Consider the following 23,940-nt stretch of genomic DNA (forward strand, 5'->3'; position numbering starts at 1 on the left):
ATGTGTTTATTCAACAGAAACTTCTACTTGGCAGAAGTGGAAGGGAAGGATATTCCAAAGAGAGGGAGCAAAGGCCGGGGGAGGAGGGGGTGAACTATGAAACGCCAGGCTGCATTCAGGTTGTTGCCGAGTGTATGTGGAGCAGTAGCGACATGGAGATGCTTATCGTTCATTCACTCACTTTTGCATGCATTCATTCATTTAATGAGCATTGGTGAAGGCTTATCCTATCACGTGTTGATGATAACCATGATGGCGGTAGCCTCCGTTTACTCTTTTTTGTGTTAGTGGTTGTTGTTCAGTTGTCAAGATGTGTCCAACTCTTTCCGACCCGGTGGACTACAGCATGCCAGGCTTCTCTGTCCCAAGTTCATGTCCGCTGAAATGGTGACGTCATCCAACTGTCTCATCCTCTGTCACCCTCTTTTCCTCCTGCCCTCAATCTTTCCCAGCAATCAGGGTCTTTTCCAATGAGTCAGTTCTTTGCATCAAGTGGGCAAAGTATTGGAACTTCAGCTTCAGCATCAGTCCTTCCAATGAGTATTCAGGGTTGATTTCCTTTAAGATTAACTGTTTTGATCTCCTTTCTGTCCAAGTGACTCTCAAGAGTCTTCACCAGCACCACAGTTCGAAAGCATCAATTCTTCGGCATTCTGCATTCTTTATGATCTAATTCTTGCATCCGTACATGACTACCGGAAAGACCAGAGGCTTGCTATGCTAAAAGCTTTGCCCATTTTTTCCTATTAAACTTCCACAGCCACTCTGTATGGTATATAGTGGTGTTATTCCACTTTAGAGATGAGAACGCTGAGACTGAGAGGGCTTAATAAATGCACCCATGCCTCATTGGTCCACTGTGTAAGGCCTCAAACGAAGTGCTAGTGAATTTCATACTAAATTTCTTCCCATAATCCATCATTGCTTAATCTTTATTCAGATAATGGAACTTCAAAGAGAGAGAAAAAAGAGAGTGGGGAGAGGGAAGAAAACTGATGGCTCTAGGCAGCATCTCCAGTGTGCCAAGCACTGCCTGATCAGACTTTATCTTCACAACAACCCTGAAAAATTGGCGTTTATTGCTCCATTTTCTGGAATAGAAAACAGGGGCTCAGAGAAGTGAAGGGTTTTTCCCAAGACTATAATGCAAAGCAGTGGGAGAACTGGCATCTGAAATGACTTCCAGTCCCCTGCATGGCTCAGATAGTAAAGAATCTGTCTGCAATGCAGGAGACCCGGGATGGATCCCTAGGTCGGGAAGACCCTCTGGAGGAGGACATGGCAACCCACTCCAGTATTCTTGCCTGGGAAATTCCATGGACAGAGGAGCCTGGTGGGCTACAGCCCATGGAGTTGCAAAGAGTCGGACACGAATGAGCAACTAACGCACATACCAATCCCCTGCTCAGCTCTGTGTCTGGTTTTAGAGACGGGATCCACTCAGGCAGTGCCTCAGCTTCCCAAGGCAACTCTGCCTCTAGCAGTTTCCTCCCATCTACCTCACAGAATCAAAAACTTCTAGCCTCTCTTAAGTGGGGAACCCACCTAGTATGCAGAATCCAAGCCCCTTTTTCAAACCTGAGCCCATCCCATGTTGGACAGCGGCACCTACTGGCCAAATCTGGTACTGCTCCCTAGATTCCACAAGTGAATAGTCAACAGTTTAATACTCATTCATTCATTCATTATGTCAGTACTTAGTGAGCACATACTGGGTGCCCAGCCTGAGGGTCCCAGAGATGAGCCAGACAAGATCTATGCCCCAGAGACTCCACAGACTTTAGAGAAGACACGTTTACATCAGAACGATGGGTAGGAGAGGAGACAATGGACCTGCAGCCTCTGACTGGGACATTGGGGAGGGCTCCCAGGTTTCCTAGGTAGCTCAGTTGGTAAAGAATCCACCTGCAATGCAGGAGACCCTGGTTCAATTCCTGGGTCGGAAAGATCCCCTGGAGAAGGGATAGGCTACCCACTCCAGTATTCTTAGGCTTCCCTTTTGGCTCAGCTGGTAAAGAATCTGCCCGTGATGCGGGAGACCTGGGTTCAATCCCTGGATAGGGAAGATCCCCTGGAGAAGGGGAAGGCTACCCATTCCAGTATTCTGGCCTGAAGAATTCCGTGGACACAGTCCATAGGGTCATAAAAAGTCGGACACGACTGAGCAACTTTCACTTCCACTTTCCCCAGCCAAGGTAGTAACTGTGTTGAGTCTTGAATGATAAGTAAGAGAACTGCCTGACAAATGAGGAAAGTGTAGTTCAGATGGGCAACAGCACTTGCAAAGGCTCGGGGTGTCCAAGGAAGGTCAGATTGGCAAATAAAATACAGGACACCAGGTTACATTTGAATTTTCTTTTAATGTTTTGGTATACCTCAAAGAATGCACAGGACATACTTATACTAAAAATCAGTCATTGTTTAGCTGAAATCCAGATTTAGCTGAGCATTCTGTTTTGTTTTGTTTTTCTAAATCTGGCAACCCCAGCAGGGAAAGGGGAAGCAGCTACATATGTCTGGAGCCTGGAGGACCCTGGGGATGTGGCAGGAGAGACCAGCAAAAGCCGAGTCATGGAAAGTCTAGAATTGGGGAAGGACTCTGCATGCAGGCCCCTGTGCCTGGTCCAGGGGAACAAAACACAGTCCCTTCCCTCCAGAATTTACAATCAAGGGAGTGAGATAAGCCTGGGCGCAGGGCACTGGAACACGGCCGAAACCCCCTCCTGTGGTACCAACAGCAAGTGCTCCAGGGCTCAGAGGAGGGGAGACACATCTGGCTGGGAAATCAAGGGGGCTTCCTGGAGGAGGGGGCAGGCAATCTGGCGTGGGTAAAGAGACTTCCTATCTGCTGCTGCTCCCACATCCCAAGCTCTTTCGTACCTCCTTGCCTTTGTACCTACTGCTCCTTTCCAGGACCACCCTCCCCTTTCTTTGCCTGGGTGACTTGTATTTATTAAGATTCCACTTCAGTTCCCCCCACTCATCAAGACTCTTTCCAGGCTTCATCTGCTATCCCCGACCCAGGTCAGGCCACACACCCTTGGTCTGACTGTGCTTACCCTACCGGATCAATTCATTTCTTTCTCTAAACAATCCTTTGAGGTAGCTATTATGATTATCCTCCCCGTAATACAGATGAAGTAAAGGAGGCAGAGAGAAGTTAAGAACCTTGCCCAAGATCACAAAAGTCATAGAGTCAGGATTTGAACCCAGAAAGTCTGGCTCCAGTTCAGACTTTTAACCTGTTTTAACCTCTATACTGTAATAACACTGTAATTACAGTGTAGTTGTATAATTACATAATAGGATAGTAGCTACAATTATTATCTATGATAACATTGCCCACACTGAATTTGTTGCATGAACGTTTTTAAGGGCTCTGTGTACCCAAACATATACATGACTAATCTGTACACTCAGATGCACATTTTTCTACATAAAGGTTCATAGCTTTTCATTAGTTTCTCAAAGAGGTTCATGATCCTCCAAGTGTTAAGACCTCCACACCATTTGCTTTACTAAACTGACCTCCCCAAGGAGGCCAGGGCTTGTGATTTACCCACTGGGGGCCCCTAGTTCCCATCTCAGGGTCTAGTGCAAAGCGGGCATGTGGGGAGGGTTTTCTGGGTAGCTGACAGGTACCAGAACAAGCACCATCTAGCCTGGTAAACATCTGCCTCAGCTCAAGCACTTCTCCATTCCCAGTGCACCAGCTGGATCCTTGTCTAGTCCCAGACTCCTCAAGTCACCCTGGGCAGTGCTCAGATCAGAATTGGCATTCTGCATCTTTCAAAGGAGGGAACATCATCAGGTCCTGGATATCCAAAAGCATGCATATGTGAGGTGGTTCCATGCAGGAACCTGGTTTTGACTCCTAAGACAGCCACCAACTGATATATGTGACCCTGAGCATCATTTCCCCTTTCTTGGTCTTAATTCTTGCCTCACTCAAATATGCTGATGCTGAATGGGGGTCCTTCCACTTAATCCACTGAGGCATGGGGCAAAGAGGGGGATGCAGAAGTGAATAAGGTGGACCCTCTCCCCGCTGTCTCTAAGAACTCACAGCTTCATCTTCAGGGTCTGCACACGGTGGCCACTCAATCTATGTGTATTAGTCAGCTATTATTGAGATGATGCTGCAGAACAAACAGTTCCAACAATCCAGTGTCTTACAAGAAGTGGCTGTTTTTCCTGCTCATAGGTTTTTGTCTTTGGGTCAACTGAGGTGGGGCTGTTTCAGCCTAGGAGTTAAGTCAAGGTCCTCTTCACATGTTTCCCTTTCTGGAACAAGCGGTTACCCAAGTTAAGCCTCACCATGACAGATGGCAGAAGCCCAGGAGACCGAGTCAAATCAACAAGTGCCTGTAAAACCCCTACTTGCATTACGTCCTCTAGTATATTCCAGGAGCCAAACCCAAGTCACAGGAACAAACTCACCATTTGTGAGGCAAAGAAATACATTCTTCCTTCTTTTGTGGGAAGTGTTGCAAATCATATGCCAAAGATGCAGGTATGTCATCCTGTTATAGGGAAGGAGTGAAGAATTTGGAACCCCAGAATTTGTCCAGTAGCCAGACCTGCCCCAAGCGGCAGGAGGAGGTGGTGGACTCTGGGCACAGCCTCACTAACTCTTTTCTCTGTTCCTCGGCAGGAGCTGAGTGAGTACAACGCCACAGCCATAAAGAGCCCCACCAACACGGTCACTGTGCAGGGCCTCAAAGCCGGCGCCATCTATGTCTTCCAGGTGCGGGCACGCACCGTGGCAGGCTACGGGCGCTACAGTGGCAAGATGTATTTCCAGACCATGACCGAAGGTAAGCGGGGGCCAGGGCGCAGGAGGAGGGCATTGACTCTACAAACAGAACAAGGACCACCGCTTCTGTAGAGTGCCTTTGTGTAGATTAGAAAAGGCTCCTTCCCCCTTCCAGATGTCAGTTCTCCCTCCATCCTGGGTGAGAACCTCCGTGCACTGTGCAAACTGCCCAGCCACATTTGCAGCCATTGTTTCTGTGGCCCAGACAGGATATGGACTCCTCTGTTACCATCATGTCCTTTCCCAGGATCCTTGGGAGCCCAGCCCCAACCTGCAAAGCTACTCTGAGCAAGCCACTTCCATTCCCTGGTCCAGTTTCCTCTCATCTATAAAAATCAAAGTGTTATATTCCATCTGAGAGAGCAAACGTATCTTAGCCATACATCACTCCAATGACATGCAGTCAGATTGAGAAGAATTCTGAAGTGACATCGGAACTCAACAGGGAGAAGTGCTGGGATGGATTAGTAATGTCTCCCCTGAAGTTGCAGCCCATGTGCTTTGTGTGTCTGAGTCTGGGGCCACATGGTCTCTAAGCACCCTTCCTGCTCCAATAATCGTTGAGAAGCCGCATAGTTAAAGAATGCAGGCTCTAATGCCTGACAGATGGAAATTACAGTTCTGATTCAGCTCCAGCTGTGTGGTCCTGAGTAACTCATCTTGCCTCTCTGAGCCTCAGTTTTCCCATTTATAAATGGGGATGATAACAGCTAACTCATTATCATCATCATCATGAAACTAGTGTCAGGAAGCGGGTAAATGTACAGGCCCTAGCATAGGATTGGCATTCGGTCTCACATGGTTAGTGCTCACCAAATAGAGTTAAGGTCATAATTTTCATTGCTGTGAGTCTGGGGGCCTTTTCCCCAACCAACCAAACTCCAGAGCAGAATATTTATGACCAGACTGCAGCATCCCTTCTTACCATCTGCTTCAACCACTGGACAGAGGCCTCAGCCTTTGCCGAGTTAAACATTTCAGGGGGCCCCTGGACCCCTGAATTCTTGTCTTATCACAGAAATCCTCCCCTATAGCTCCACCACCATTTCTAGTACTCGGCTCCTCTGTAAATCCCCCTTCCTCATGGCCAGGGTTTTCCACCTCTCTATTCCTCTTGTATGTTGGTTGAGGGTCACTGACCTGGGAACTGGGGGACTGTCCCAAGATCTTTATTAATTCAACACATATGTGCTTGTGATAAGGACCCAGAAATGACCTAGTCCCTGACTTCAACAAGCTCCTGCCTGGGCCTGGAGGCAATGAGAAGTAGTAACAATAAAACATTAAATAGTGAAGATCTTGATGCCATTGAGATTGCACTGAGGGGTTTCCAAGAACCGGGGCCAATGCTGAGTGCATTTTACACATTATCTCGCTTAAGCCCATGGCCTTGGGTTAAACAGACCTGGATTCAAATATTGGCACTGGCTACTGTCTAACTGTATAAACTTAGTCAAGTCACGATCTTCCTAAGCCTCAGTTTTCTAATTTGATAAATGGGATAATTACAGGTAGTACATCATAGAATTGTTCTGAGAATCACACAAGGTACATACCTACCCATGGTAGCCTCTTGAAACACTTAAAAACAACAATAGTTAATATTTACTGAGTACTTACTATGTTCTACAAGTTACTCTAAGTGGCCTTTTTTCTTTTTTTTTTAATGTATTTATTTATTTTGGGCTGGGTCTTTGTTGGTGCAGTCGGCATTTCTCTAGTTGCAGTGAGCTGGTGGCTACTCTTTACTGCTGTGTGCGGGCTTCTCACTGCAGTGGCTTCTCTAGTTGCGGAGCACGACCTCTAGAGTCTGCAGGCTCAGGAGTGGTGGTGCACAGGCTTAGCTGCCCCGTGGCATGTGGGGTCTTCCCACACCAGGGATTAAACCCATGTCCGCTGCACTGGCAGGCACATTCTTTACCGCTGGACCACCAGGGAAGTCCCACTCTAAGTGTTTTACACAAAAATCCTGTGATGGGAGCTATTATCCTCCCCACTTTCAGTCAGTATCAGTTCAGTAGCTCAGTTGTGTCCGACTCTCTGCGACCCCATGGACTGCAGCACGCCAGGCTTCCCTGTCCATCACCAACTCCCAGAGCTTACTCAAATTTATGTCCGTTGAGTTGGTGATGCCATCCAACCATCTCATCCTCTGTGGTCCCCTTCTCCTCCCGCCTTCAAGCAGCATCAGGGTCTTTTCCAATGAGTCGGTTCTTCATATCAGGTGGCCAAAGAATTGGAGTTTCAGCATCAGTCCCTCCAATGATTATTCAGGACTAATTTCATTTAGGATGGACTGGTTGGATCTCCTTGTAGTCCAAAGGATTCTTAAGAGTCTTCTCCAACACCACAATTCAAAAGCATCAATTCTTCTGCACTCAGCTTTCTTTATAGTCCAACTCTCACATCCATACATGACTTCTGGAAAAACCATAGCTTTGACTACTTTATAGATGAGGAAACTGAGCCACAGAGATAAGTCCCTTTAGCAGAGATCACACAGATAGTAAATGGCACCATTGGGAGTGAAACCCAAGGAGTTTGGCTTGAGAGTCTGTGTTTTGCCCTGCCTCTGTATATGTATCAGCCTATTATTATTATTGATTTGCATATCTACATTGAGATGTAGGCATTATTATGCCCATTTTATGGATGAGAAGTTGAGTGTCAGAGCAGCTCATGGATTTGTCCAAGGTTACCTGTGAGGGAGTAACAGCCAGTTCCCCACCCGATGCTCATCCGGAGTGGCAGAGAGTCTAGGGCTCCCAGGAGACCTGGGGCAGTGGGGATGCAGGGGGTTATGACCCCTCAGCCAGGCTGAGACCAGTGCACTGTGCTTCCTCTCCAGCCGAGTACCAGACCAGCATCCAGGAGAAGCTGCCACTCATCATTGGCTCCTCGGCGGCCGGCCTGGTCTTCCTCATCGCCGTGGTTGTCATCGCCATTGTGTGTAACAGGTGGGTGGTGTCCCCCTGCCTGGGCCAGGCCTGGGTTCCGAGAGGGCTGTCCATCCATTCTGCCATCCCTGAACAGGGTCTGTGACCAGAGGGGGCAGGAGGGGCTCGGGGAGGCCCAGAGACCCCCAAGTGGCCTCCCACCGCCTAAACGGCTACAGTTGGCAGCCCATCCCTTTGGTCAGGTATTGCCCTGGACAAGTCCGCGCTCCGCGGAGGTGGCTCACCGAGACGCTGATACTTCAGTGCAAAGAGACAGCTCAGAACAGTGGGCGGGAAAGACTGCACGATGCAGGAAGCCAGGGGACTGGGGGGAGGGTACAGATCGCCCCACTTTCTGCTCTAGCAAAAGCCCCTTCATGAACAGGGCCAGAAGCAGGCTGAGGAGCTCAGCTGGCTGAGGTGGCTGGAAAGAGAGGGGACATAGACAGGACGAGGTGGGAAAAAGGGCATCCAAGTGACTGGCACAGCAGGTGCAAAGGCAAGGAGTGGGGCTGGTTCCTGGACTTCTGCTGGACTTAATGCAAAGACTGTCCCTTCTTCCTTAGAGCTTTCTACTTTATTTTTGGCCTCACTGCACGGCCTGCAGGATCTTATATCCCCAACCAGGGATTGAACCTATGCCCCCTGCAGGTGGAAGGGCAGAGTTCTGACCACTGGACTACCAGGGAAGTCCCAAGAGCTTCCCGCTTTAGAACAGACTAGGTCTTAAGGTCAGATGGACAGAAGTCTCTGGGTTTCTGGGACCAGGGGCCACCGCCAGAGATGCCTTTGCTCTTTGAAAGGGGCTTGGTTGGAGAGGAGACAGGGGAAACAGTGAGCCTAGACTTGAAGCTGGAGAAGTGGGAAGGGCTCAGGGCAGGAGGAACCACGGAGGGTGAGGCTGCTAGGCAAGGGGCTGGCAGGGAGTCCTCTGGCAAGGAGATGGTTTCCAGGGCCTGCCTACCCTCTCCCTATCACCTGCTGTGGCTCCCATCTCCCCGGGCACCTTCAGGTGGCTCCAGCCCTTTGCTCTTGTTCCAGAAGACGGGGGTTTGAACGTGCTGACTCGGAGTACACAGATAAGCTGCAACACTACACCAGCGGCCACAGTACGTATACCCCGGGGGGGCTGGCACCCTGGGATCCCTCCCTTGTCAGCTCCCCAGCAACCTCTCCAGCCTCCTTTCTCTGTCTGCCTCCTCCCTTGCTGCCATCAGACTGAATGTTGAGCTGTTCCCTGAACGTGGACATGCTGTTCTTTCGGCCTGGTGCATTCTCCCCTCTCTTGCCTGGCTAGCTCACTCTCTCAGGCTTCATCATGTACAAGCCCCTCGGAGAAGCTTTCCTTGATCCCCCCTCTACCCTGGGTGCACAGCGCCCCCTACCTGGCTGCGTGGTGACGGTCGTCTCCCTGTCCCTCCACCATCATAGCGGGGGCACCTGGGGACCTGAAATCCTGCCTGGACAGTCCCCACCGCCTCCCTGGTGTTAGCTGGCTGCCCAGCGCACTGAACAGATTGGCAGAATAAGTATCGGGTATGCCAAAGTATTCGTTCGGGTTTTTTCATAAATGCTATAGAAAATGAAATTTTTGGCCAACGCAATACATGATCGGAGTGAGACGATGAGGAGCCCAGGCTCTGACCACGGAGGGGAGAGAAGGGAGCCGGGAGGCCCATTCTTGTGCCGCCCCATGACTCCTTGGCTGCCCGTTCTCCACCACCCCCCGCCATGGTGCCCCCGTTTAATTCACTGTCCCATGCCACCTTCGGCCAGGGCTGGGGGCACATGTGCCAGACACACCCAGAGCAGATGTCTCCCCCGGGGGCGCCAAGCAGAGAGAAGAACAGAGTATAGATTCCTTGCCGTCTGACCTTGGCAGAACCGACCATCTGTGTGGGGGAGGGGAGATGGGGGTCCTCACTTTGGCTCACTCGGCAAATGGGAATTCCAAGTGGGTCCCCTGTAGGCTCTCAAGCTGTCCTCAGTGGGGTACCCCAGAGCTTCTCAGATGGTCCCCAGTGAGGGGGTCATCCGCGCATCCCTTCAGTTGTCACGTATTTTTTGTGGCCCGCTACGTACGTCAGGCTCTGCTCCAGGTGCTGGGGACGCGCAAGTAAGCAAACCCCATATCCCTGCCCTGGTGGAACTTACATTCTAGTGGGAGGGACAGTAAAACGGTTGCATTTAGAGTGGATAAACAACAAGGTCCCCATGGATCGGGCAGGGACCTATACTCAATATCCTGTGATATACCATAGTGGAAAAGAATACAAAAAAAGAATGTATATATGTGTAAAACTGCGTCACTTTGCCGTACAGCAGAGATTGGCCCAACACAGTAAATCAACTATACTTCAAAAGAATAAGTGACAGGTATTTTTTAAATAAATGCAAAATATTGATAAACTTTAAAAAATAGGGTTTACATTTTCTGCAACATTAAAAGAATTCTGGAGATTGGTTGTACATCAGTATGACTGTACTTAATACTACTGAACTGCAGGTTTTGAAATGGTTAAAATTGTGCAGTTTATATTATGCATATTTTACCACAATTTTTAAAAAGAATATAAAAAATCCTAGGAAATTTTTTAAAGATACATGGAATAAATGAGCAAAGTGTATGGTATATCTGAAAATGAAAGTGCTGTGGGAAAAAGCAAGGTAGAAAAGGGTGATTCAGAGCTTCAGGGGTTCCGTTTCAGTTCAGTCACTCAGTCGTGTCCGACTCTTTGCGACCCCATGGACTGCAGCACGCCAGGCTTCCCTGTCCATCTCCAACTCTCAGAGCTTGCTCAAACTCATGTCCATTGAGTCGGTGATGCCATCCAACCATCTCATCCTGTCGTCCCCTTCTCCTCCTGCCTTCGACCTTTCCCAGCATCAGAGTCTTTTCCAGTAAGTCAGTTCTTCACATCAGGTGACCAAAGTATTGGAGCTTCAGCTTCAGCATAAGTCCTTCCAATGAATATTCAAGACTGATTTCTTTTAAGATTGACTGGTTTGATCTCCTTGAAGTCCAAGTGATTCTCAAGAGTCTTCTCCAACACTACAGTTCAAAAGCATCAATTCTTCAGTGCTCGGCTTTCTTTATAGTCCAACTCTCACATCCATACATGACTACTGGAAAAGCCATAGCCTTGACTAGATGGACCTTTGTTGGCAAGGTAATGTCTCTGCTTTTTAATATGCTGTCTAGGTTGGTCATAGCTTTTCTTCCAAGGAGCAAGCGTCTTTTAATTTCATGGCTACAGTCACCATCTGCAGTGATTTTGGAGCCCAAAAAAGTAGTCTCTCACTGTTTCCATTTTTTGCCTATCTATTTGCCATGAAGGGATGGGACCAGATGCCATGATCTTTGTTTTCTGAATGTTGAATTTTAAGCCAACTGTTTCTCTTTCCTTTCCCTTTCATCAAGAGCCTCTTTAATTCTTCACTTCTTCATTTTGCAATACCAAAGAATGTTCAAACTACTGCACAATTGTACTCATCCCACACCCCAGCAAAGTAATGCTCAGAGTTCTCCAAGCAGGGGTTAGAGCAGTGTTTTTAATGTTAGTTTGGGAACACTGCGCTGGGTTTTTGTTGCCGCGCACAGGCTTTTCTCTAGTTGCCAAGAGAGGGGGCTACTCCCCAGCTATGGTGTGTGGGCTCTAGGTCTCGAGGGCTTCAGGAGTTGCAGCACGTGGACTCAGCAGTTGTGGCACATGGGCTTACTTGCCCCGGGGCATGTGGAATCTTCCTGGGCTAGGGATCGAACCTGTGTCCCCTGCAATGGCAGGCAGATTCTTGACCACTGGTCTACCAGGGAAGTCCCAGAGCTATGTTTTTAAACAGGGTAGAAGGGGTTGGCCTCACTAAGGGGCTTCCTTTGAACTAAGGTGCAGAGGAGCTGGGGGATTGAGATGTGTAGAACCTGAGGGAAGAGCATCTCAGACAGAGGGACCAGCCTGTGCAAAGACCCTGAGGCTAGAACATGCCTGGCAGGTTCAGGAACAGGCAGGAGGCCGGTGTGGCTGGAACAGAGTGAGGGGTCAGGAGCGGGACGTGTGAGTGGCCACGACATGCAGATTCTTGTCAACCAGCGTAGGGCCTTGCAGGGTTTTTGTTTGTTTGGGCTGCATTGGGTCTTCTTGCTGCTTGCCGGCTTTTTCTAGCTGTGGCAAGTGGAGACTCTCTAGTTGCGGTGCGTGGGCTTCTTGCAGTGACTTCTCTTGTTGCGGAGCGTGGGCTCTTGGGCCAGTCGTGGCGCACAAGCTGAGTTGCCCTGCGGCATGTGGAATCTTCCCGGACCAGGGATCGAACTCGTGTCCCCTGCAATGGCAGGCGGATTCTTAACCACTGGACCACCAGGGAAGTCCAGGACTTGGTTTTTATTCTGAGTGAAATGAGAAGCCTCTGGAAGGGTCTAAGCAAAAGACAGGCATGCTCGGAGTTACGGTTTTCACACGTACGGTTTTCTCTGGCTGCCCTGTGGAACATGGACTGGTCGGTGCCCGGCAGGGACGGAGCAGGGACCGGGAGGTGGCTGTTGGGATAATCCAGGGAAGATGGGATGGTGCTGGACCAGGGTGGCAGCGGGGGAAGTGGGCGGAAGGGGTGATTTCAGACACACTTTGAAAGTAGAGCCAGTGGATTCGCTGCAGCACTAGATACGGGGTATACGATAAAGAGCAGAGTCAGGGTGTTCTTGACATTAAGCCTCTGTGAGTGTGTGTGTGCGTGTGTGCGTGTGCGTGTGTGTGTGTGTGTGTGTACAGGCGTATGCACACTTTGCTCAGTCATGTCCGACTCTTTGCAACCCCATGCACTGTAGCCCACCAGGCTCCTCTGTCCATGGAATTTTCCAGGCAAGAATACTGGTGTGGGTAGCCATTTCCTGTTCTAGGGGATCTTCCCAACCCGGGGATCAAACCTGTGTCTCTTACGTCTCCTGCACTGGTAGGCAGATTCTTTACCACTGAGCCACCTGGGAGGCCCCTCTGGGGAAGACTTAATTTAAAGTAAAAGTTCTTGAGCTTAAAAATCATTTTTAGACATCAATGTAAAAATAATTAAACCACTAAAATTTCCAGAAGACAATTTAGGTAACTATTTAATTGAAACGTGGAGGGAAAAGCACTTTCTGAGCACAAAAGCAATGAGAGGATCATAAGACAAAAGTGGACAAATTTAACTACACAGAAATAAAAATCCACCTGTATGTTAAAAATAAAACTCATAAATTCCATCGCCCCATCCTGTGCCCCAAGTTATGAAATCATGATGGTAGATATAGCTAAACATATTGTGTTCTATGGGCCAAGAGCTACTTTAATGCTCAACGTGTATTTCCTCATTTAATCCTGATAATTTCCCACTTTAAATATGAGGAAACCAGGGCACAGAGAGTTCCCACAGTTGCGCAGGGCAAACACTGGTGTACAAACGCAATCTTGGCCACGCTGTGCTACCTACACCCTTCTGAGTAAGACAGGCTCACGCCCTCCATCACCTGGAGCCATTCAGGAGCATCACTACTTAGAGCAGCAAGTCAGTAACAAGGGAACAGGTGGCAGCGGGGATTTATTTTAAAAATAGACTCCAGAATAGAACAGGTTGCTCATAAATCAACACATTCTCAAGCTCATGCTCCTACTCCCTGCATCTGAGCAGGATTTTGTTGTTTTGTTTTTTTCTCTCAAAACACTGCCAGCCCCGTGATCATATATCCACCAGTAATCCTGTGTGGCTGGGACAGAGGAGGAAGCTGAGGCCTGGGTATGTGTGTGACTGACCCAAGGTCACCCTCATGGGCTCGTGTTTTCCATTGTCCAGCAAATGCTGAACAAATGCTGACATCTAAGGTGCCCGGATGTGGAGCCAGAGGGACGCACTGGGTTTCTCAACACTTCTTTGCTACTGGCCAGCTCGGTGACCTTGGAGAAGTCATCGGAAGCTCAGGAAGAACCACTCTGAGCCCTGGCATCCTTACGGGGGAAGTAGCAGGAATAAGGCTTCTTTCGCAGACTTATGAGGGTTAAATGAATTAATGGATGTTAAAGTGCTTTACAATAGTAATATTTAGTAATAGCCAACTCTTCATGATAACAATTAATAATTATTCAGTGCTTTCTGGTTGCCAAATACTGAACAAAACCTTTTCAAAAGATTCTCATTTAATCTCTGCCACCCCCTTACGAGATAGGGGATTTGTTTATTATCTCCATTTTGCAGATGAAAAAAGTGAGATAGGGAGAGGTGAAGTAACTTGCCCAAGGGCACACAGCCAGATCAATACAGTGGTTGATCCTGAATTCAAACTCATAAAGCAACTCATTTGTGACCATTATTGCTGGCAGATCCAGAATTCAAATCCAGGTCTCTGGATGCCTGGTTCCTCCTTCCCTCATCTTGAATTTCCCACATGGGTTCAGGATGGCACGTGGCCCTGTTGGTGACCCTGACAGTCATAAATCATCCAAACAGTAGCCCAATATTTTCTGAAGACTCTTGGTCTGCCAAGGTTCTCATCCAACTTCAGTTAAGAAAATGTCCCTCTTTAGAAAGATGGTAACGATAACCCTATATGCAAAACAGAAAAAGAGACACAGAAATACAGAACAGACTTTTGAACTCTGTGGGAGAATGTGAGGGTGGGATATTTCAAAAGAACAGCATGTATACTATCTATGGTGAAACAGATCACCAGCCCAGGTGGGATGCATGAGACAAGTGCTCGGGCCTGGTGCACTGGGAAGACCCAGAGGAATCGGGTGGAGAGCGAGGTGGGAGGGGGGATCGGGATGGGGAATACGTGTAAATCTATGGCTGATTCATATCAATGTATGACGAAACCCACTGAAATGTTGTGAAGTAATTAGCCTCCAACTAATAAAAAAAAATAAAAAATAAAAAAAAAATAAAATGTCCCTCCTGGGAGCCAGGCCTTGTGCAAAGCTCTGGCCACAAGGAGCTCGCATTCTATCCCAAGACACAGGTGAGGAAGCACCCAGAATAAACTGGTAGCTTGGCAGTTGTTAAGTGTAGACGTTCAAGGCAGACAACTTGGATTCAAACAACACTTCTGCCACTAACTAGCTATGTCCATGTCCCCTTGGGCAAGTTATTTCGCCTTATTCTTTCATTCATTCATTCATTTATGGCTGCACTGGGTCTTCATTTCTGTGCACAGGCTTTCTCTAGTTTTGGCGAGCGGGGGCTACTCTTCATTACAGTACCCAGGCTTCTCATTGCAGTGACTTCTCTTGTCTCGGAGCACAAGCCCAGTAGTTGCAGCGCATGGGCTTAGTTGCTGCACAGCAGGTGGGACTTCCTGGACCAGGAATCGAACCTGTGTCCCTCAGGCAGATTCTTAACCACTGGACCACCAGGGAAGCCCCACTTAGCCTTTCTTATACCAGTTTCTTCATCAAAAAAATGGGGGGGACTGTTAGGTTGGACCAAATGAAATGGCCGTTTTTATAGATCAGGAGGAGTCAAATATTGACTATTTCATAGGGCTCAGTCTCAGTCAGTCAGTTCAGTCCAGTCGCTCAGTCGTGTCTGACTCTCTGCGACCCCACGGACTGCAGCATGCCAGGCTTCCCTGTCCGTCACCAACTCCTGGAGTTTACTCAAACTCATGTCCATTGTGTTGGTGATGCCATCCAACCATCTCATCCACGTGGGTTCAGTCTAATAGTAGTATTTACCCAGAAAGATTGTCAGGGAAGATTAATTGGGTCAATACCTATTAAGTGCCTAGAACAGGGTCTGATACGTGGTGAAACCATGCTAAACTGTGAGCCAATCATGTTATCAATGGTGAGGCGAAACCAGAGGCTCACTGAAGCAGGAACGGCAACACTCAGAGCCATGTAGTCAAAAAGTATTTATTAAGTACCTACTGTATACCATCCTCAAATATACTCTAAGGAAAACATTTTAGAGCAAGGGCTCATAACTTAAGAGTTCATAACTCCTAGAGCTTCCAGGGCTTGTGAACATTCCAAAATTATATGCTGACCGTGGGCACATGCACGCACATGTGAATTCTTGGCCAGGAAGCAGAATTCATAGCTTTCATAAAATTCCCGAAGGTATTCATGACCCCAAACAGGTGGAGAGAGAAAACAAGGGCATGTCAGTGAGTAAGGCTAGTATTCTCCGAGTGAGCATTTATTGAGCACTGTCTGTGTGCCAGGCCCTGAGATTTAGCAAGAACAAGACAGACACGGCCTCTGTGCCCCTGGGGGAGAGGGGCTAAAGCAAGCCCTCACATGCAGGAGAGTGTTCCAGAAAGGGCTGGTGGGAGACTGTGGGCCTGCGAATCCGGGAGCCCTAGTACGAGGTAGAAAAGACATACAGACGTGTGTGGGAGTGGGTGTGGGGACAGGGCAGTGCTAGCCTGAGAAGGCCTTGGTCCCCTCTGGAGGGATCCAGGCAGACTGCACAGAGGAGGTGGCATTCGACCTGGACACAAAGGAAGAGAAGGGTGCTCCAGGTAGAGGGAACCGCAGGAACAGAAGCAGAGCGGCCAGGAACTGTGAGGCGTGTCCAGGACCTCTGGGTGACTTCTTGTGCTGGCATGTGGGGTAGCAGGGAGCTGTCAGGGGAGGCCATTACGGAGCACTGGAAGGCCAGATGAAGGCACTCGCCTTCAAGGACCTCCTTTCAGCCAGAGGTCCCCAGCGACAGTTTCGTGGAAGAGAATTTTTCCACAGACCAGTGGCAGGGGTGGAGGGATGATTCAAGTGCATCACACTTATTGTGATTTCTATTATGAATTTTATTTCTATTGTGATTATTAGTGTGTGTTAATCACTCTGTCATGTCCAACTCTTTGCAACCCTGTCCATGGAATTCTCTAGTCAAGAATACGGGAGTGGGTTGCCATGCCCTCCTTCAAGGGATCTTCCCAACCCAGGGATCAAACTCAGGTCTCCTGAATTGCAGGCAGATTCTTGACCATCTGAGTCACCAGGGAAGCCCCCTGTTATTATTACATTGTGATATGTAATGAAATAATTCTACAATTCACCATAATTCAGAATGAGTGGGAGCCCTTAGCTTATTTTCCTGTAACTAGATGGTCCCCCTTGGGGGTGATGGGAGAGTGATCAGTTCAGTTCAGTCACTCAGTCGTGTCCGACTCTTTGCAATCCCATGGACTGCAGAACGCCAGGCCTCCTTGTCCATCACCAACTGCCAGAGCCTACTCAAACTCATGTCCATTGAGTTGGTGGTGCCATCCAACGACCTCATCCTCTGTCATCCCCTTCTCCTCCCTGCTCTGGGGAGAGTGATAGAGAGCAGCTATAGATACAGACGAAGCTTTGCTCACTTGCTTGCCGCTCACCTCCTATTGTGTGACCTGGTTCCTGATGGGTACCAGTCCACATGCCCCGGGGGGTTGGGGACCCCTGCTGGAAGTGATGGAGTCCTCCTGACTAGCACTCCTGTCCAAGGCTTGGGGACAGCATCTGATTGGTTGGCGGCATCCAAGCAGGCTTTGAGCTCCCGTCATGCTTCTCCTTAGCTCCCTGAACTGACCCATTCCTGTCCTCCCTCCCCAGCTGGCCCAGCAGGAAGACCTTCCCCCAGTTCCATTGGCAGGGAAGCGAAAAGTCAGTCACCAAGAGCCACAGCCCAGACACTGAGTCTGGGCAAAAAAGAGAGCATCTCTGAGGGAGCTGATGCCCCCTTTCTGGGGAGGGCTGACTTGGAGAAGGAGGAATCACAGATGAATCCAAGAGGAGGAAGCATGGGCCAGATCTGGGTGGGTTTCCTTCAGGAAGCAGTGAGCATGGTGATTCAGAGCAGTGGCCCTCGGCTCAATTCTGACAGGCCTGGGTTCAAATGCTGGCTATGCCACTTGCCAGCTGTGTGGCCTTGGCCAAATTACTTAGCTTCTCTGAGCTAAAGTTTTCTCTCATGTGAAATGAGAATAATGAGCTCATTCAAAAAACTAAGATCATGGCATCCAGTCCCATCGCTTCATGGCAAATAGATGGTGGGAAAAGTGGAATCAGTGATTTTATTATCTTGGGCTCCAGAATCACTGCAGATGGTGACTTCAGCCACAAAACTAAAAGATCCTTGCTCTTTGGAAGAAAATCTATGACAAACCTAGACAGCATATTAAAAAGCAGAGACATCACTTTGCCAACAAAGGTCCATCTGGTCAAAGCTATGGTTTTTCCAATAGTCATTTACAAACTATTGTAAATGACTATTATTATTGATGTGAGAGTTGGACCATAAAGAAGCCTGAGCGCAGAAGAATTGATCCCTTCAAAAACTGGTATTGGAGAAGACTCTTGAGAGTCCCTTGGACTGCAAGGAGGTCAAACCAGTCAATCCTAAAGGAAATCAGTCCTGAATATTCATTGGAAAGACTGATGCTGTAGCTGAAGCTCCAATACTTTGGTCACCTGATGCAAATTACCAAGAACCAGACCCTGATGCTGGGAAAGATTGAGGGCAGGAGGAGAAGGGGGCAACAGAGGACAAGATGGCATCACCCATTCAATAGACACGAGCTTGAGCAAACTCAGGGAGATGGTGAAGGACAGGGAAGCCTGACGTGCTGCAGTCCGTGGGGTCGCAAAGAGTCGGACAGGACTGAGCAACTAAACAACAACCTCTAGGTTCTGTTGGGTGGAGGAGATGAGATTATACATATAAAGAGCCGGGCACAGTGTTGGGCAGAGACAAAGGGCTCAGAAAGTGGAAACTGGTATTGTTATTCTTCTGTCTCTATCGTCTAGATTCTGTCAACCTACACACATGGAGTGTCAGCTGGGTGCAGAGCGTTCATTATGCAGTGCACCAGGGAGGGATGGGAAAAAAATGTGCACCCATCCCCCCCGTCCCCGGCCCCCATGATGGTGGGTTTTTTAAATAATCTCACTTAATTACTATGGTTTTATTTTTATTTATTTAGGTTGTGCTGGGTCTTCGTTGTGGCACATGGGCTCAGTAGTTGCAGCACACGGGCTTAGTTACCCCACAGTATGTGGGACCTTAGTTCCCTAATCAGGGATCGAACCCAAGTCCACTGCGTTGGAAGGCAGATTCTTAACCACTGGACCCGTAGGAAAGTTGCAAGACGGTGGTTCTTAACCTCTTTTGAGGTCAGAGGCTCCTCTAAGTCTGCTAAATGTTTTGGATCCTATGCCCAGAGAAACACAAATATACATATGTATGTGTATAAAATTATAAGGGAAATCCAGAAAAAAATTTTCTATATTCAGAGATAGATTTTTGGAGAACATTTATTTTCAACAATATTTATTTATATAATTCTAAACTATAGGAGCATAAATTATTTTTCTAATCCAAAAAGACAATAATAATGTATTCCATTTCAGCAGCCCCCTTTCTACCCATCCTGGGGCTGCCAAGTGGTTCACAGACCCAAATGAAGAAAACCCTGACCTAAAGGGCTAGGCAGACACCCACATAAATAATACAAAATAAAACTAATGTGTTAGAGCAGTGGTTGGCAAGCTTTTCTGTAAAGGGTCAGACAGTAAATATTTTAGGCTTTGCAGGCCTTATGGTCTGTGTTGTAACTGATCAACTCAGCCACTGGAGCGTGAAAGCAGTCACAGACAAAGGAATGTATGTGGCTGTGTTCCAATAAAACTTTATTTATGACACTTTATTACAAAATGGGCAGTGGGCCATTTTGCCAACCCCTGTGTTAGAGGTTCCAGCTCTTAGACGACTGGAATGTCTGAACTAGAGGCTGAGAGTGGTCAGCTAACAAGTCCAAGGTCACGCAGCTGAGCAGGGCTGTGGCCCCACTCACCAACCTGCCAAGCCTTGCTACGGTCCAGGGACTCCAGCACCCAATTCCTAGAGCTGCTGCCCCCAAAGTCACAGCTCCTGGTGCAGGCGGAGAATGCGGGCAGGGAGCTGGGGACCCAGAGGAAGGCCCCAGCTGGGTGAGAGCCAGATGGTCTGGGAAGTGGAAGACCAGTCCTTTGGGAGGAGGAACGAGGGATCGTCTTTCCCTTCCTTCAAAGCACGTTGCTGACTCACTGCTGAGGTCAGAATTGGGTCTTTAGTATCCAAGTTACCATCTTCCTTTCTGCATCAAAAATAAACATCCATATCAGATCAGGAATTAAATTCATATGCCCCATGTCCAGCCTCCTGCTGATCACCAGGGAACATGAGATCCAGAAAAGTTTGAGACTTGGCTAGCAGAGGGACCCAGGAGGTGGGCCTAGGAGCTGTGGGTACTCAGATGCTTGTGAGGCAGCCCCTCTAGTGCCTGGGATGCCTGAGGCAGCCAAAAAGTCTCCTGAGGGGAGAGAAGGCTTGAATTAGGCCTTGAAAAGCAGGGAGATCTCCTTAACAAAAGACCAAGAACACAGTCTGTTGCCTGCTCTTTCTGTATTTTTGTTCCAATTCCCTCTGCCCCTTCCTTGTCTTCTTCTTCCTTTACTTTGCACCCCCTGATTCTCTATCACAAGAGTGACAAGCCTATCTATCCTTCATGCCCACGCTCGAACAGACATTGTTAATCAATCCCCACAGTCTTTTAGCTGCTGGAGGAAGCCCTTGTTAATCAATTACAGTTGGAGCAAAAATAAGAACCTATTTGCTATCCCTGCTGACCTTTCTGTTCCCCTCAGCCTTCTACTTAGCTCAGTGGCCACCTGCTCACTGAGACCCAGAGAGGTCAAGTGACAATGGAGGGGGTTGCCCAGCTCTTACTGGGATCCTGTGGGAGAGTCCTGCCCTCCACAGAGGGACTGGTTCACACTTTTCCATCTGTCCACCTCTTGAGTCTGTGCATGTGACTGAGCCTGACCTTCTCTCCCAGTGACCCCAGGCATGAAGATCTACATTGACCCCTTCACCTACGAAGACCCCAATGAGGCAGTGCGGGAGTTTGCCAAGGAAATTGACATCTCCTGTGTCAAAATTGAGCAGGTGATCGGAGCAGGTAGGTGACTGGTACCCTCCCAAGTACCATGGCCTCAGCCATGGGTGGGGAGGACCACCCCAGTGTGTATTCCTGGGGTGGAGGGTAGTATGCCTCAGAGGACCCTCCAAGGCCTGAAGACTCAGAATATCCAAGGTGCACGGGCTCCCAAAGATGTCCAGTAAAACTACCTCATCATCACATGAGGAAACAGGCCCAGGGATGGAGCTTACACATCACATCAGAGACTGAGCTAGCTCTGGGACCCGGTACTCTGGACTCTGTCTAATGCTTTGTCCTTCCTGCCATTCATCCCAGGTCCCTCGCTCCATCTCCCCAGGTCCCCCTACATCCTCACCCCTCGCCCAGCCAAACACCACAGGTTGGCCACAAAGGGTTTACTCTTCCTCCTGAAGGTGGCTGAGACTCTTTGGGGCCCTTGCATTCTCTAAAGGGATTCTGTGTCTGCTAGGATTAACTGACCATGGAGGAGGAAAAAGCTCCTGCAGCCCCCAGGGGCAAAGGTGACAGGGAAGAGGGAGGGCGCTTCCACCTGCTGAGTGACATCCTGCCTTTTTCCGTGCGTCTGTCCCAGGGGAGTTTGGTGAGGTATGCAGCGGCCACCTGAAGCTGCCGGGCAAGAGAGAGATCTTTGTGGCCATCAAGACCCTCAAGTCGGGCTATACCGAGAAGCAGCGCCGGGACTTTCTGAGCGAGGCCTCCATCATGGGCCAGTTCGACCATCCCAACGTCATCCACCTGGAGGGCGTGGTCACCAAGAGCACACCTGTGATGATCATCACTGAGTTCATGGAAAACGGCTCCCTGGACTCCTTCCTCCGGGTAGGGAAAGCCAAAAGCAGTGGGGCAGGAAGAGGAGCGATGAACAAACATAGCTTTATGTTGTCAGAGCCTGAAAGGTCTTGGAAGGATCATGGTCAAGAATGGCTTGCTGGCTGCCGCTTTCTATTCCTTTACCCACGGCATGCATGCGTGCCAAGTCACTTCTGTTGTGTCTGACTCTTTGCGACCCTATGGACTGTGGCTGTCCAGGCTCCTCTGTCCATGGGATTCTCCAGGCAAGAATACTGGAGTGGGTTGCCATGCCCTCCTCCAGGGAACCTTCCTGACCCAGGGATAGAGGGATTGAACCCAGGACAGGCATTGCTAATAAATCCCAGACTCTCTCCCACTAAACCCAGATGCAACCTCAGAATCCTTTTCTATCGGGGAAACCACAGCCAGTTGATCAGAGTTGGCATACAACCTGAAATCTGTTCCCTCCAAGCACTTAGCCAGCCTTCTCTTTACACCCAAGAGAAAAACTGAGGCTCTAAGAGAAGTAGAGTGTGCCCAAGGTTACCCAGAGGCTCGAGATGAGAGCCAGGACTGGAACCAGGTTTCCTGACCCTTAGTCCAGAGTTTCACCAGGTTTGGATTTCCCCAAAGCTGTACAGGGAACGAGTTTGGCGCAAAAGGCAACAGAGGAAAGTTCCTAGGCCCCCCGAGATGTCACAGTCAACCAGCTAGACAAAGAGCGCTGACTAGGAGTCAGGAGTGTGCCATCGGAAGGGGAGGGGAAACCGGAAGATGGGAAGTGACACATACATACTACTGTAAACAGAATCTTCCCCAGCACCAGGGTCTTCTCCAGTGAGTCAGATGCTGGGAAAGATTGAAGGCAAAAGGAGAAGAGGGCACCAGAGGATGAGATTGTTAGATGGCATCACCGACTCAGTATACCTGAACTTGGGTAAACTCTGGAAGGCAGTGAGGGACAGGGAGGCCTGGCATGCTGCAGTCCATGGGATCAGAAAGAGTCAGACAGGACTTAGCAACTGAACAACAACACATATATATATATATATATACACATATACACACACATATATACACACACACATATAACTAATGAGGACCGACTGTATAGCACAGGGAATTCTACTCAGTACTTTGTAATGACCTGTATGGGGAAAGAATCTAAAAAAAGACTGGGCATATGTATAACTGATTCACTTTGGTGTACACCTAGAACTAACACAACATTGTAAATCAGTTATACTGCAATAAAAAAAATTTTTTTTAAAGAAGTATGCCATTGAACTACTTGCTATTTAACAAACATTTACTAAGCACCTCGTATGTGCCAGGAGCCTTCCATGCGCCTTCTTGTTGAACACTGAGTGCCCTAGAAGGTGGGCATTACTTATTCCCATTTAACACACAGTTGAGGAAACAGAGGCTTCCCAGGTAGCTCAGCTGGTAAAGAATCTGCCTGCAATGCAGGAGACCTGGGTTCGGTCAGTGGGTTGGAAAGAGCCCCAGAGAAGGGAAAGGCCTGGTATTCTGGCCTGGAGAATTCCATGGACTGTATAGTCCATGGGGTTGCGAAGAGTTGGACACGACTGAGCGACTTTGACTTTCAAGACTCTGAGAGGTTAAGTCACATGTCCAAAGTTGCACAGCCAGCAAGGGGAAAAGCCAGAACCCAACCAGCCCCGGAGTCCACATTCTCTCCACCACGCTGAAACCAGCCTCCCCTGGGCCTCTCTAAGGCCCCTGAGCCTCTGAGTCCTTTCCACAGGGAGCCCAGGCCAGGGCGACAGGTCCCGGTCTGGTGTCCCACTGTGAGAATGCTCCAGAGATCTGACGCACACGCTTCCATTCACTCTGTGTTTCCTCCACTTCTCCCAAAGCAAAATGATGGGCAGTTCACAGTCATCCAGCTGGTGGGCATGCTGCGGGGCATCGCGGCCGGCATGAAGTACCTGGCCGACATGAACTACGTCCACCGCGACCTGGCCGCCCGCAACATCCTCGTCAACAGCAACCTGGTCTGCAAGGTGTCTGACTTCGGGCTCTCACGCTTTCTGGAGGACGATACCTCAGACCCCACGTACACCAGTGCCCTGGTAAGACAGAGGCAGGGGACAGTGGAGCCGCGGGGCCGGGAAAGAGGGCGGACATCTGTCTCCCCCTACAACACGTTCTCACCGACACTTGCTCATGCCAAGCGCTGTTCTGAGCCCCGGAGAGGTAGAGACGTAAACCCCATTTTCTGCCCTCTTGGAGCTCACAGGCTGGTGGGCACAGATGTGCAGAGCACCACCGAGCGATGGGGCGAGGAGTCAGACACCAGGCTTGGGAGGCAGAGGAAGGCTTGCTAAGAGGGAATGATAGCTGAGCTGAAAGCCAAGTGCCAATAAAAGTTTGTCAGATGCTGTATTCTCATGGGCAGGTGTGACGGGCACACAGGCTGTCGG

General features: G+C 49.1%; 1 protein-coding gene across 2 annotated transcripts in view; it reads left to right on the forward strand.

The window, feature by feature from the left end:
- Positions 1–23,940, forward strand: part of EPHB2 (EPH receptor B2) — a 213,226-nt gene that overhangs the window by 180,741 nt on the left and 8,545 nt on the right. Inside the window, exons 7-12 of one of the 2 annotated variants that reach the window (XM_043909168.1) lie at positions 4,655–4,817; positions 7,665–7,773; positions 8,794–8,861; positions 20,576–20,698; positions 21,273–21,520; positions 23,374–23,589. In XM_043909168.1, coding sequence (XP_043765103.1) covers positions 4,655–4,817; positions 7,665–7,773; positions 8,794–8,861; positions 20,576–20,698; positions 21,273–21,520; positions 23,374–23,589 — 927 coding nt within the window. The remainder of the gene's footprint in view (positions 1–4,654; positions 4,818–7,664; positions 7,774–8,793; positions 8,862–20,575; positions 20,699–21,272; positions 21,521–23,373; positions 23,590–23,940) is intronic. The other variant, XM_043909169.1, reaches the window with a different exon arrangement.

Source organism: Cervus elaphus, chromosome 8, assembly GCF_910594005.1.
Source record: "Cervus elaphus chromosome 8, mCerEla1.1, whole genome shotgun sequence".
In the NCBI taxonomy this organism is placed as follows: Eukaryota; Metazoa; Chordata; class Mammalia; order Artiodactyla; family Cervidae; genus Cervus; species Cervus elaphus.